Below are 14,520 nucleotides of genomic sequence, written 5' to 3' on the forward strand. Positions count from 1 at the left end.
TAAGAAATACATGAGCTAATTCTCATGAGTGCAAAATAGAAATGATAAGAAAATTCACAAAAGCAATTTCAAAAGTCTGACTGGTAACTGTATAAAATGAATTTATTAAGATCATGTGATTAGCAAGTCTTGTGGAGTATTTTACATTAGTAAAACTTATGCTACTTAAAATTTTACTGTCGTTCAAAGGCAAGGTGTGGGTTTAAGTGAATGGTAATTTTTAATTGACAAAACCCCAAATAACTACTAACAAAACCAATTATTTAAAATAAATGCATACAGATAAAATATGTGAAATGTATGTCTGAAGATAAGGTTATTATTAACATTCTTAAATCATAAAGGTAGGAGGAAAATATTAAATGTTTTCACATTTGACAATCTTTAGAGAAATAGCAACATGATTTACTTCCCTAAGGGTAAGTCAGAATACTATAATTAATGAGATGTTAAACCTACATATGGTAAATAAAATAAATCATATTAAAAGTAGGACAAAAGCAAGAAAACCCTGTTGAGGACTGAGTTCTTCAGTGTTTAAACCAATAAGAGCTCAAAGTTAGTAGTATTGTATTAGTAAGAAAAAGTAACTGAGTATTTAAAGGAAAGTATGGACACACTGTATTTGTACTGAGGAAGATGAGAGAGGGTTGAAATGTAATATTGCTGTTACTGACAAAGAAAAGGAGAAGCCTTCCTCTTATACATTGAGAAAGCTCCAGTTTAGCATGTGCACATGCATTTCTGTCAAACACAACAGTACAACTGCAAAACACCAGACATGTACATGCTGCCATTTCTTACATCATTATCCTTCTCCGTCACTAACACTCGATGAGATACTTCCTTCACATTTGCCCTTCACTTCTCTCAAAACATTTTCTTTTTTAATTTTTTAAACACAGTTCTAAGCAAATCAGTTTCAGAACAGTGCTTAAGTGTTTCTTACCCTTCCCTACTTCTCATTCAACACTACCATTTCTCCCTCTGGTAGAAATACTTGTATTTTTAACTAATTTTTAGCCTTAACAATCTGGCCCTGCATAAACCTGGGTAGCTCAACACATTTTCTAGCAATAGCAACACATTTCATGGCCATTTAGAAGGTCTTGTAAGTATAAGCTCTACGAATAGGTTAGCACCACAGTTTTACAAGTTGCAGATCCAAATTTCACGTGGTTATTCTTCTGTTGGATGCTGCTGGAGCACTGTGATCTACAAAAACAACCTCAGGAGGAAAAGCCATACTCAAATGTGCAGACAGACATAAATTGGCAAAGTGACTCATGCCAAATACAGATGAAAAGAGCAATTTCACATTTACTGTCTTCACAATGCCAGGAGTGCAGAAGCAGATAATACTTACATTCAAATCTTACTTTCATTTGGAAACAGGTCAGTCTGATGACTTTAAAATCAAGCTAAAAAAAAAAGTTGAACGGTAGCATTCCTCTCCTTCCTTGGTAGGAGAAATAGACAGCCAATTATTTATGTCAGTTACAGTTTTCATAATACACAACATAAAAGCAAGACACACCAACAGTTAATGAATAGCAGAGGATCTGTGTTTCTGAATTATATGCACAATGTGACAGGATATAAGTGCACTGTGTTTATATAAAAATAGATTCAATATTTAATGAACTATGTTTTGAACTCTCCTAGGCCAACTTGGCAACAGAAGCTGGAATTGTAACCTTTTTCCACAGTATTTTTTAGATATTGGTTTTCAGGCTAATTAATTATTTATGATAAAGAAGAGTAACAAAATTAATAAGCCTTTTCATCTATACTCTCTTTAATTTTATCTCTCTTTTTATTCTTTTGATCTGCCATTCAGTTGCCAGTGATTCAAACTTCATTCGTCAGCATTTTATAATTCCATGTTATGAAATACAATAATTTCAACTTGAGAAAGTATCTTCTGTTGCTTCACTTAAGTATTTTCTTGGAAGTAGGTCCAGTAGATGAAGCCAACTTAATCCAGTTTTACAGTCTAGACCCAGAATAGAACAGGTGAAACATAAATAATTACTGAAATGTTGCTTTCATCCTGCGCAGGGTGTCCTGAATTTTTCGAGAATGTTTTTCTGCTGGTATCTGATGGAAGTTGGCACAGTTGTCAGCTGCCAAGGCAGAAATGTCTGCATCTTTAAAACGAGTTATTCTTTGTCTGAGGTAAGACTGCAGCTTGAAATCTGGTGCATATGTATAAGGATTCTCTTGAAAGGCATGAACTTGGCTCACAACTTTTGCAATATTTCTTGTAAGAGAATATGGTAAAAAAGATTAGTTTGTTTTGCTGGTGATACAGACAAAAGCATAAACCAAAAAACAAACCTTAAAGGAAATTCAAAGGCATCCAGCACTTTATTCTATTGTATATATACCTCTAGTTACATGTCTAAACAAATGGAACTATTTGAACTGTTAATTGTGAAATGCTGCATTAGCTCTCATTATCTCATTAGACAATAAGAAAAAACATAGGTGATATATGCACATAATTAAAATAATTACCTAAGTTTAGTCCACTTGTGAGCTCCATTTGTCATTGTGAATCCTCCAGTTTCAAGTTGCTGGACATGCATAGCCAAAACATGGGCTGATGGAATTGTTGGAAGACTTTTGAACCTGTCTCCTTCCATCAGACATAAGCTGTCACTTTTTAAAAACACCTAGTTAAAAAATGCACACAGATTAATCTCACGTTAAGTCTTGGGGAAGGTTTTACAAGTTCTCCATGTACTTAACACCATCTATTTATTTGTCATGAATATTAACTTCTGGCACTGAAGTTGAAGACAACACTATGAATTAATCTGGTGGCAAACTTTTTAAAGTACACAAAGTAACTTTAATCAAAAGATATTTCATACAAAATTTCCATTGTTCTAAATTACAGGCAAAACTGCATTTTAAAACCTCACTACGTTTCAAAATTTTACAGAGCAATAAAAGAATGCCTATAATAAAATAGGCACTTAAGATTTTTCAAAACACATTACAGCTGCAAAGCTTCTGCAGAAATCTTCTAATGCAGTGTAGCATATCTAATGTTTTACCTTACTTTTGAAATTTTGATTTGTCACACAGGACAAATGTTAAAGAAATACAGAGATTAAAATTTATGGAAACTCTTGGATTAAGAGTAAAAAGTCTGCAATCAAATTAAACTCACAAAAGTAATAATTATGGCTTTCACCCTGCAGAGACACCAATTCAAGCAGATCTTGCACCTTCTCCAGCCCCAAAGATGTAATTTTACATTAAGAACTTTATACTATACCTCAACAGCCTTGAGCTCCTCCATTATCTGAGCTACTTTTGCAGGTAGAATTTTCCAGGCCTTAGAATAAAACACAATATATATTTTTTTTTTACATTAGTTTCTATATTGGAACGAGTTTACATAAAGCAAAATGGTTAGAGAACAGAGTCCCAAACTTACTGGCAACTGTCGTACAATAAGATTTTCCAAGCCTGCTAGGATTTGCATTGCAGTAGCAAAATTTCTTTGCTCATAGCAGCATTTTGCTATAAGAAGAAATTTTGATAACAAGCTCACCTGCCGCTGGAAAAAAATTAACATATATATAATATACACATATACACAGTATATCTACATAATAAAATTAAATGAGAAGGAAGAAGAGGTATTTCCTTTTCAATTTGTTTTTAAAATGCCTGACTGTAGTAACATTTCCCTTCACACAGTTTATCCCTTCCTGTCACTCAGGCGTCCTTGAAGAAAGTTTGACCCATATTCCCCTCAGACAATCCATTTCTTACATTCTGTCAGATTTTGACACCTGCTACTAAAAAGCATCCAAGACCCTCCTTGTGACAACAAACCAAATTGTTAACTGCCCACTCACAGGTGTATTTCAGACTATTTCTTGCAGGTTTGCTACATAACAAGTCATAGATAATGACAAATACATAACTGTTTTGTAGCTAATAGTACAATAAACAATGACAAACCTTAGTTGTGTGACATGTTACAATTTCAGCAGCAACCCAGGTGCTGATACTGTCTGCATTTTTCAATAATTGCAGAAGGTACTGGTCTTGTATGCACTTCGACAGAAAGAGATTACAGACTTTAAGGGAAACTGTCTCAGCAGAAACTGCCCTGGGGAAAATACAGAAAAAAAAGGCAAAAATAATTCTGGCTGATACTGGATTTGTAAAGAAAACCTTGATTGTGAAGATGTCAACTTCTAACCATTAAAAATAATTTTACATTGCTTGGCATCTTCATTTCATACTTCATGATATATGTATTGATATATGTAGTGAGCCATGTTACTTCTTCTTCCTTATAATTACAAGGTAAGTATATCTGATAAAAAATAAGCATATACAGGACACATTTCTGTACATAAAAACACTTTCACCACTTTCATTAGTGCATAATAAAACCCCAGCCAATCTGACACAAAATAACAGCCAGAAACCCAAACTCAAGAACTGCAGCCACAAAAGAAATTCAGCCTGATATCAAGTGGCACCACACATGTTGTTTCCCATGACTAAGCCCCAAAATCTGTATAAAACAGGTGATCTACTCTTGGCCATTGAACAACCTGAGTTGCTTTAGATGTTCATTCCCTATCCTTAGAAGCAAAAATCTACCATAAGTAGTGCAATTAACAACTACTAATTAGAAGCTAACTGAATCCACTGAGAATGTAAGAAGCAGACCATCATAAAAATAATTAGGTCTATGTGGTTGGATTGAAACATTAATTACTGATGAGCAAATGACTAGGTTGGTAATCACTCCAGTAACTATAGGAAAATTCCTGTGTTTCTCTGAATACCAATAATTCATCTCCCTAACATACAGAAGGAGCATTGTACAGAGAAGTTATGGCATCTCCATCCACCTTCAAAACCCAACTGCACACAACCCAGGGCAACCTGGTCTAGCTGACCTTGCCCTCAGCAGAGTGGTTGGACTACATATCTTGAGATATCCCTTCCAACCTCAGCTATTCTGTAAGACTGAAAACGTCTTTGAGATTTCATATACACACACACATTCATGGCCACAGATCTACGTCACAACCCACCACACGTTTTCCCTGCCAAAAATGAAACTTTCAAGCAACTCCCAATGCAAATTCTTAGCAATAAGAACTTTTAGCCTCAACTCACTTCAGATTTCAAAGAAATCACCTGGAAAATGTGGCCTTTCACATAAATGCATGTGCATAGGTACATATGAAATCTCCTGCATCCACATATGAAATCTCCTGCAATTAAATAACGCATATAAAAAGGCTACCTAGTCTGTAAAAAAAATATTAAGTATTTAAATGGTTTCTCTGTTTCTGGCTGTATTAAAAGTGTCACACTCTAAGTTATTGTGCATCAACATAATTGAAGTGTAGTTAAAACAAGCAACTTACTTTGGCACAGTAACACATTTGTCTTTAACGCCAAGTGCTCTGGAATTTAGGAAGTGAACTGGATGACATTTATTAAATACTTCCTAAACAAAAAAAGCAAGATATATCTGCTGTTAGTTCTAGCAGTTATTTTAAAATGCCTGGGGATAAAAATGACAGAGTAGGGTCCTCCTCCCACCCCACCTTCATGAATTATGCGAGGGATCACAGCCTAAGAATAACAGTAGATATTCTAAATTTCACTGTAGAGATTTAAGAGAAAAGTTTTAATTCAAAGTCTTATAAAATAGTATGAAATAAGCTTGAAACAAGGCTGGGAAATGATAAAGAAAGAGAAGGAGTAAGAAGATAGATATTATTTGTACTTCCAAATAAGCCTAGACCTTTGTACCTGTTGCAGTAGTGTCAGCTGCCAACAAAGCTGCTGGGCACTGCACTCAATCAAGAGAACCGGTCCCACTTCATCTGCTCTGGCTAAGGAGACTGAGGATTCTTCTGTGAAACTGCTGCAGCAGGGCTTTGGCAAAACTGCTGAACCTGTGTGCAGTCGCTCTCTCTGATACTGTGCAATTGGTCCCATACCTTTGGATAGCTTCCAGTAAAAGTTCTGTAGAAAAAATAAATGTAAGGTTACAACTTCTCTAAAACAAACACTAAGTCTCCCCTTGAAGTACCTTTCAAGAAAGTGTTGTTAAGAGAAACACCTTTGTGCATGCAAAACTCTTCAGCTAACCTTCAAGGTTACCCCAGAACAAATTGGTTTACTCAACACTGCTATTTTAAGCTAATATAATATGCACAATGGATGAGTCTAAGCAGGAGGCTGCCAGATCTCAATCAACAATCAGTATTTAAAACAAACCTCTATGTATTCAAGCTTGCTGCCATAAAATATTTCACTTCTTTTTGCTTAGAATCAAACATCCCTTTCCAAAAAACACTTGATTTTTCATTCTTTTCCCTTCTTCCATTGTCCATTATCATTATTGTGCAGTGACAGTAAAAAAAGTCCATGTTCCTCTATTCTGTTTGCCCTTTCTTGGCTGAATCCCCAGTATACCCATGGAACTGTGCACCTTTATCACGAGGCTGATGTTTAATTCAGCTTGCAAATTATTGATGCATTTGACTTCCACATGTTATTTTGATCACTCTGTAAAGAGATCTGTTTTTGGGAAAAGCCTGCAGTATGTTCTGGTTTCTGGGGCTGTAGAACACAATAAAATAGCAAATACAGACAAAAGTTCAGACAAGTTCTTGCTACAAGCTTTGAAGTTCTAGCAGGGAATCTCGTAGCTCCTGCTGTTTTCTTGTATTTATAGTCTTAAAAAGATGCCTAATAAAAATCATTAATGGTTGACAAGGGGGCAAAGGTTTCCTAATAACTATAAGTCACATGCTAGTGTCAAGAATGAAGAATTCTACTCTCAAAATTTTGATTATCTGATCTGTGATTATTGAAACAGCTGTCAAGAGTTAAAACTTAAGATTATTGTCATGGTTACAGAACTGTCTGAATCTTACATACTTTCAAAAGAAAATTTAAAATGCAGGTACATAATTCTTACTAAGTTGTTCTGGACTCTAAGTTGGACGCTTCTGTTTTTGTCAAAACATAATATATGGAAATGTATTTCCCCCTCACACACTGCAGTCTGAAGAAAAGACACACCTTTCTGGAAACATCTTCTGAGAGCTTTTTACATAGGGAATGTAATGTTTTTCTGCCTTCCTTACTTTCTTCTTTACATTTGTCCACACCAGAGCACACACCAGCACTGCCACTTTTCCTGGCAGAGGCGTCCTCGAGCAGTGACAACAAGCGCTCCCCGTAGCCATTTAACGAAGCAACCTGGAAATGCAACATAGGCTAACGGAACTCAATTCAATTTCCCAGAAATTATAAGCAAGTTGCAATACAGTTGCAAGATTCTTACCTGTCCAAAACCAGACATATTGATCATAGCTGTCAAATACAGCATTATTTTCTTTTATTTACTTTAACTGTACTTAGGGCAGCTTTTTGTAATAACTATATTACATATCACATAACTGACTTCATTTTCTTTTTCTTAAAGGATGTACTGAAATTCTGAATTACCTTGGAAGAAATAAATTCTTTTAGGGTACCCAGAAGATCAGTATTTGTTGCAAAGTCTACACTGTAACAGTCTTCAATCCATGCCTGCAGGATGTAGAAACTGCGGTTACATATTTTGGTAAGGGACGTGGAAGGATCCAGGCTTGCACTGGTGAGAAGAAAAAGAAACTTATTACACCAAACTTAATATCCAATTCCAATTTAAAACTAAGCACTGACAAAACCCTCAAGTTTTATTTGGCATTTAATGTAATATCTTAAATTCCTAATTTTCATGTCTCTAGAATCCATGGCTCTATGGAAACAAAGCTGAGGTTGTAATTACAACCCGTTAGTGGATCACTGGTAAAAGTGAGAAGCAGAACTGAGATGTAAGCACATTGTCAGCTCTTTCTCCCATTTTGCTCTCACTTGTTAAGAGACTCTTACAAAAACAAACTTAAAAATTAATTTTAATTAAGTAGGACTTTTGACAAACAGCTATTTGCTATTGAGAGGAAACTCAATTGTGCTTTGATAATGTTGTTCATGAGAATTTACTGTACCTGGATAAAGTGCTGCTGATTCTATCAAGAAGAAACTGCAAAAATTCTTCTTGTGTGCAGAAATAGCGAAATGTGTAAAGAAACTGCTGTACATAACCTTCTAAAAAGGCATTTCTGTAAAGCACAAGAAAAACTTCAGACAAGCCAGAACACATCTTCAACCTGCATTCAAGTACAGCAACAGCAAAAAAATCCTCAAAAATATCAAGAATAGGCATTTTAAATTCTCAAGCGCTTCATAAAACCTTGGTTCTTTTTAAAATTATTTTTACACATCAAGTACTGTGATTACCAACCCAGAAAGCATAATTTGTTTTATAAAGAGTTTCTCTACTTTCAATCTTGTGAATAACCACTTTGACATTTCTATTATTAAGGCAAGTTGCAATCTAAATGGTATGGAAGAACATATTACATTTTCTTTTTTTTTCTATCATCTAACTTAATGCTGCTTTAAAGCATTTTTATTATAATAACAGCATAAGAAGTAGATACATTAAGCAAGAAAATATTCCCTGTAGCTCTAATTAGAGGAGTAGTTACTTTAACAACAGAATACACTTATTATACGCATTAAAAAACGAGGGCATTTTATTTTTTTATACACATACACTCTTAAGGCCTTAACACAGGTTAATTGTCTTTTCTCCCTATTGGCTCACAGCTGACCATGGAAATTTGGGTTTGATGAATGTGGAAAGTCCAATTCTAAAACATTTCCTTCACTTTGTGCAAAATACTCGCTACCAGGAAAAGCAGCATTCAGTGTAACTGGGTCTCAAGAGTCAGGATGAACTGGGAGAAGTAGCTGAGAGGAAGTTGCTCCTTCTAGAGTGGCACAAATCTGATGGAGCCTCTGGCAATTTCCATCCTTCACACTATTACAGCTTAGGTACCTTAAAACAACACTGCCCTCACCAGAGTTGAAGGACACTTCTGTCCCCATTTAAACCCAGAGAAAAGCCTGCATTTTGATCAGTGCCAAGGACTGATTACTGGGGCAATAATCTGTAGAAACATCCCTAAACATTTTCATATCCAGCTCTTATTAATAAGAATTACCAAGTTATATGATTATATGATTATTTGAAGAATTGCTGTACTGCTGACAGTAACTTAAAGTCTTGATTCCATGGCAACTATCAGAGCAAGCCTCAAGTAAGTCAAAGATTAAAAAGTTTAAAATTGCTAGTTTTTTATTTATTATCAAATACTTTCAATGAAAGCCAGCTGATCTTTTGACATTTTCATCTCCATTTCTATAAATGAGTGTTCACAGAAACAACACAAACTTGATAGAAGAGAGGAGAACTTATTAAATGTTGAGTAACTAGGATTCATCACAGAAACAAGTTTTTCATGATTTAGCAACTATGCTTCTACCCACTCCCAATTTATGTGTAAAATATATTATACCTAGAGTATAAATAAGCCATTAAACCAAGTGGTGTACCGGCCTGCAGAACTCTCACTCCATTTTGATTGTTACACTGGTGTTTCTCTGTGTTATAGTAGAGCAGCAATGATGATTCATCCATAGGTGCCATGTCCATGGTGTCAGCTTTCCCATTGTGAATGACTGTAGGCAGCACGTAGGATTCCACACCCCACTGCTCTGCATACATCATCTGCTCAAAGAAGCAAGGCCATGATAAAACAAGAAGTTAGAGAGGTAAAGTCACACAAAATGCAATCAATTTAAAGACAAATTGCATTTCATACAATTGATTTTTTTTTCTTTTTAAGCAATACTAGTAGCAATTACCTTTAATAATTCTTTTGGATCTTAATTCGGCAGTTTGACACAACCCATTTCAAATTTCATATAGTGATCTGAGCAGCCAGTTACACTGATGCAGTAATGAAATGACAAATGAAGCACAAGTGAAATAAAGTTTGACTTGCCTGCACATATTTCTTTACCAGTTCAAGAAACTGCACTTTTGATTTCATCTCCTGTAGCTGTCCCCTCAGTTTGGGCAACATAGATTTAGTTTCAGGACCTTTAGATTTAAAATACATGGCATAAGAACATCAATGATTCAGATTTACAGAGCAGGTCCTTAAAAGTACAATGCAGCCATTTTATTACTGGCAAGTTTCTGTAATCTTACCTTTGCTTCTTCTTTCTTTCTGCAATAGTTTCTGGTAAAACTTTATGGTCTTTCTGTAATTTTTTGTCTCCATCATTAGTAATTGTTCTAGTTCCTATTTAAAAAGAAATAGGATTCTGTTCAGAATTGTAAGCAGAAGGCAGCTCTAGTAAGAAATTGATGTTTTAGAAGAGAATTATTTTGTATGAAGAAAAAAGAACATCCAAACAGACAAGAATATGTTATTAACAATGAAAAAATACCTTTCACATCTGTGTTTACAGGCAAGATACAGCAGGAATTACCAGTTCCCAGAAAAGCATTAGTGATGTCACAGTTCTACAAGTTAAGAACTGGAGCAGGTTTGTGTATGATCAGATTGTGTGGAAGTTTGTCTGAATTTGTTCACATAAATATGTCTTTAGTTATAATTGCACTTATTTGGTTGTTTTCAAGAGCATTTTTAAAACTTGAAATCAGAAGTAATCCAGAATTAAAATTTCTATGTTCTGAATTTAGTGCAGGCCCTAGAAACACTTTAAACAGCTGACCTATATTTGCAGCAAGAACTGAAAGTCTGACTGAAATCAATGGCTTCCAAACAAGTATAATTACATGATATTATACAACCAGGTCAGAAGGCGGACAAGAGAGCTGCTCTAGAAATAAAGGACATATAAATTTCAAAGTTCAACTTTCATATTTTCTATTTATGTATTTCACAAAATTGAAAAAATGAAACTAAATTTCTATAGAATTATGTAACTTAAGCAATGAGTATAAATGAAAGTATGTAGGCCCTTCAAAATATATAAATTTAAAAGTAAACATTTACATTTATAATTGTTTGCATATCAAAGGTTTCATTATATTACCAGTCAGTAAAAATGGGCCATCCACTTTGGGTTCAGCTTCTGATTTATTATGAAAAAATAAACATGATGTATCTTGTGCTTTATAAAAGAGGTGACTTTTGCACTTGGGTTCTAAGTTAACGACCAGTGACCCAGTTACATGAAATAGCATTTTAAATGCACTAAGTTCACGGAATGCAGCAGACAACTCCCACAAGCAGAGTGATCAGAAAACACACAGCTCAGAGCTAACATATCAAACAACAGATTGGTAAATAGGTTAGCTTTAATGGGATGGACTTGCTAGAAATTAATTTGAGCTTAAGAAAAACCTGTAGCTGTTTTTCAGAAGAGCTCAAAAGGTTTAACAACACAGTTCATTAGCATGGAGTCATAAAAGCCCCCTGGATTTTTAAAAGAGGTACTCCTACAGAGGCACTGCTTAGAGAACAGGGAAAGCACAGGAAAGCTATTACCCAGATTCTAATTGGAAGCTGCTAGATTTTACTTCAAGGTCTGCTTTTGCTTCATCAATTAAAACAAAATCAAGGTGTTAAGAGACTATGTAAACAGAAAGGGAATTAGAAGGAGTGATCATTTGGAATCCGGTGGACAAAGTAGTTTGTCCCCTAAAAATTCTGGGAATTTGCAAGAGTAGCAATGAAATCAGAGGCAAATTCCTTGTCTACTTCACAACATCTTCCAATTCAGGTAGGTCTAGAGTATAAAAACTTTTGATAAAGCTCTATGCCTGTGATGTGCTGCAGTCACAGTCATTCTTAGCTCTTTCCTACACTATCACCACCATGGGGTTGATGCAAAGGGCAGACAGTGCTTTTCCAGTCAACTTTAAGAGCAGCAAATGGGTTGTAGATTGCTGATTGCACATTTGTGTCAGTGGGCATTATTTTGGAATACTACACCTCTCCTGTGGTTTATTGCCGAGACACGACAAATCCTGAGGATTTTAAACTGCTTAAGAGTCAATATTTAAAAATGAAATGGTGTTTTGATTCACTATAACAAAACAAATTTTATCACAATTTTAACCAGCAAGATGTATCTTAAGGATTTAAAACCAATGTACTCACCACTTTTTTAGCATCTATATTTTGTGACTCACTTGATTTCTGCTTTCCAAGATTTTTCAAGTAACTATGAACTTCTGAATCAAAACATTCAGCTCCATAAAATGCACTGCTCCAACCAGGACTACAGCCACAAAAGTCAGATAGATTGGGAGATGCCAGATAGGTGTTTCCAGCTGTCTTTATCATGGCCTGTTCCTCTGAACTTGTATTTTCTTCTGCAAAGCCTGGACCACAGTCGTTGCTTTGCAAATATTGTTGCTCTTTTGCTATGGGGATTCTACTCTGCAGTGTCAATTCTTTTTTGATATTATCCAAAGGTGACTCATCAAAATCCATTCCAACTAATGATGTTTTTATCACAGGCTCAGCCTTCACATCGAAGTCTGCTTCCCCTTTTCCTAAAGAAGGTATGTAGGGGAAAATAAATAATTGTCATGTGCTGTAATGCATGCTTTATTGAGCTTAAACATGACACATACAAAACACTATTATGAGACTACTTATGTGCTCTAACAGTGGGTTTAGATGCTTATTGTGACTTTACTTTTTTTTTCTCAACTACACATTGTAAAATAATAAAGGTTAAAAAAATTCCATAGTTATCAAGCAATAGTTTAACAATAAATTTCTTTAAAGCACAAAATATTTTCCATGCATATGCAACAAGCATTTAAACAACACTGAGAAACTTTAAAACTGAAGTTAAATATGTCAGACCTAAGCACACATTAGTAAAATGTTTAGCTTTTGAGGTTTTTTCCATCTGTAAGTCTTGAAGCTTTTATTCCATACAGAGAGGGCAAGAATACTTGATATAGCCAATAGATGTTAAACTTTCTACTACTACAGGACTCAATCCATTGAGTTATGATGGGATTTTTTTCAGTTGTAGCATCTACTGCCAGCCTTCAGGGACTGAGGTGACAGTCAAAGGTCGGTATAATGTTAACAGGAGCATTTATACCTGCCAGAAGTCTCCCTTTTCACTTGAGTAACCCTCCAGGGCTTAAATATGCCACCTTGAAGTCAAACAAAGCTTATTTCCTGGTGCAAAGAAATCACACACTCCATGGTAAAGTCTGGCTCTACATTTGTAATCATTCTGAGCCAAAATGCAAAACTGTAATATTGAACAATAGCAGCCAAGTAAAAAATTACAAATTTATGTTTTGCTATAAAAATTAACAATACAAGTGTATAAGCCCTTCTGTAAAGTACACCCATTTTCACTTTGCTCAAAACAGAGAAGTAACCAAGTTTAAATGCTGAAATTTGGATGAACTATCTTGAAAAAAACCTCACACTGGTAAAACAGCAACCAAATAGAAGCTGTCCATCAATGCACTATGCCTAGAAAGGGTAATAGTTTTGTTATAATATTAGGATTCACCAGTCCCAGCTCAGTTTGAGTTCAGTTACTGAAAGATAGATATCTTGTAAACTTTCAATCACAAAGTGTGTTAGGAGAAATGTAAAACCCAAACTGAAAAAGTATAAATAAACAATCCACTTATATAGTAGACACTAGAATATCTACTCAAACACAAGAAAACCACACACAGCAGTTACCATCCTTAGGGTTTTCAACAGAGACATCTATTTAAATAAAAGTAAGTTAATGACATCCCACAAAATAACATTGGGTCATATGTAAGCTTTATATAAAAGATATTTATGTCCTTAAGGCACTGATAATGTTCAGATTCAGTGAAAATGTCTGTAACTGTTAAAGCAGAGTGCTTTCCTGAAGATAGAAGCAAAGTGTCTCAAAGCTTCTGACACTGATAGATTCCCAGCACTCACAAAGATCTAGAAACATGAAGTCCCTTCTCACCCTCTGTCTGATCACTGCTTGCCAAACAGCTTTCAGATTTCTTCACATCTTGGAATATATTGTTGCATTTTGCTTCATCTGCCTCAGTTACGCTGAAAATACAAGGAGACTAGGAAAAATTAATATTTCCTATACTTTTATATTTACATCAGTAAAATGAGATCTTACAAGTGACTCTATCATGCACATAAAAAGTTTCATAGCATTTATCTAATTCCTAAAGTTTTCATGTTCAGCTGCAGTTGTTATGAGAAAAAAATGTTCAAATGGCTATTCAAGCACAGTAAGATAGAGGTTTTCCTGTACAGCATTTGGCAAAACTTCAACAGAAGGATCAGAGCACACACAGACAGAAGGCATAACTACAGGCTGCAAGTAGTGGGTTTTTCACTCAGGATTCAACCTCTGGATAAAAGTGACTCTAAGTCATCCCTAGTTAGAATCATAATCTTAAATCAAAGAAGCTAACACTGCTATAGTCTTTGTCAAACTAATGTTCAGTAAGCAGTGTCTGAGAGATATTTTAAGACAGGCCCTGCATGTGATGTGAAAGCTAGACCTGCATTTTTCTCTGGATAATAAATT

At 35.0% G+C, this 14,520-nt stretch overlaps 1 protein-coding gene across 7 annotated transcripts in view; it reads right to left on the minus strand.

Moving 5' to 3' along the window:
- Window positions 1-84: 84 nt before the first annotated feature.
- Window positions 85-14,520, minus strand: part of KNDC1 (kinase non-catalytic C-lobe domain containing 1) — a 57,353-nt gene continuing 42,917 nt past the window's right edge. For 5 of the 7 annotated variants that reach the window (XM_071439178.1, XM_071439177.1, XM_071439180.1 and 2 more), the window contains 15 exons: window positions 13,936-14,027; window positions 12,102-12,499; window positions 10,178-10,271; window positions 9,969-10,066; window positions 9,480-9,691; window positions 8,064-8,177; window positions 7,519-7,666; window positions 7,090-7,269; window positions 5,809-6,024; window positions 5,418-5,500; window positions 3,985-4,135; window positions 3,452-3,574; window positions 3,290-3,349; window positions 2,521-2,678; window positions 85-2,263 (listed from right to left, as the gene is read on the minus strand). In XM_071439178.1, coding sequence (XP_071295279.1) covers window positions 2,032-2,263; window positions 2,521-2,678; window positions 3,290-3,349; window positions 3,452-3,574; window positions 3,985-4,135; window positions 5,418-5,500; window positions 5,809-6,024; window positions 7,090-7,269; window positions 7,519-7,666; window positions 8,064-8,177; window positions 9,480-9,691; window positions 9,969-10,066; window positions 10,178-10,271; window positions 12,102-12,499; window positions 13,936-14,027 — 2,359 coding nt within the window. In that variant the 3' untranslated portion in view covers window positions 85-2,031. Of the gene's footprint in view, window positions 2,264-2,520; window positions 2,679-3,289; window positions 3,350-3,451; window positions 3,575-3,984; window positions 4,136-5,417; window positions 5,501-5,808; window positions 6,025-7,089; window positions 7,270-7,518; window positions 7,667-8,063; window positions 8,178-9,479; window positions 9,692-9,968; window positions 10,067-10,177; window positions 10,272-12,101; window positions 12,500-13,904; window positions 14,028-14,520 lie in introns of those variants that run through there. The other 2 variants (XM_071439179.1, XM_071439183.1) reach the window with 2 other exon arrangements.

Source organism: Agelaius tricolor, unplaced genomic scaffold (assembly GCF_023055355.1).
Source record: "Agelaius tricolor isolate 1412-34295 unplaced genomic scaffold, bAgeTri1.0.p SCAF_13, whole genome shotgun sequence".
In the NCBI taxonomy this organism is placed as follows: domain Eukaryota; kingdom Metazoa; phylum Chordata; class Aves; order Passeriformes; family Icteridae; genus Agelaius; species Agelaius tricolor.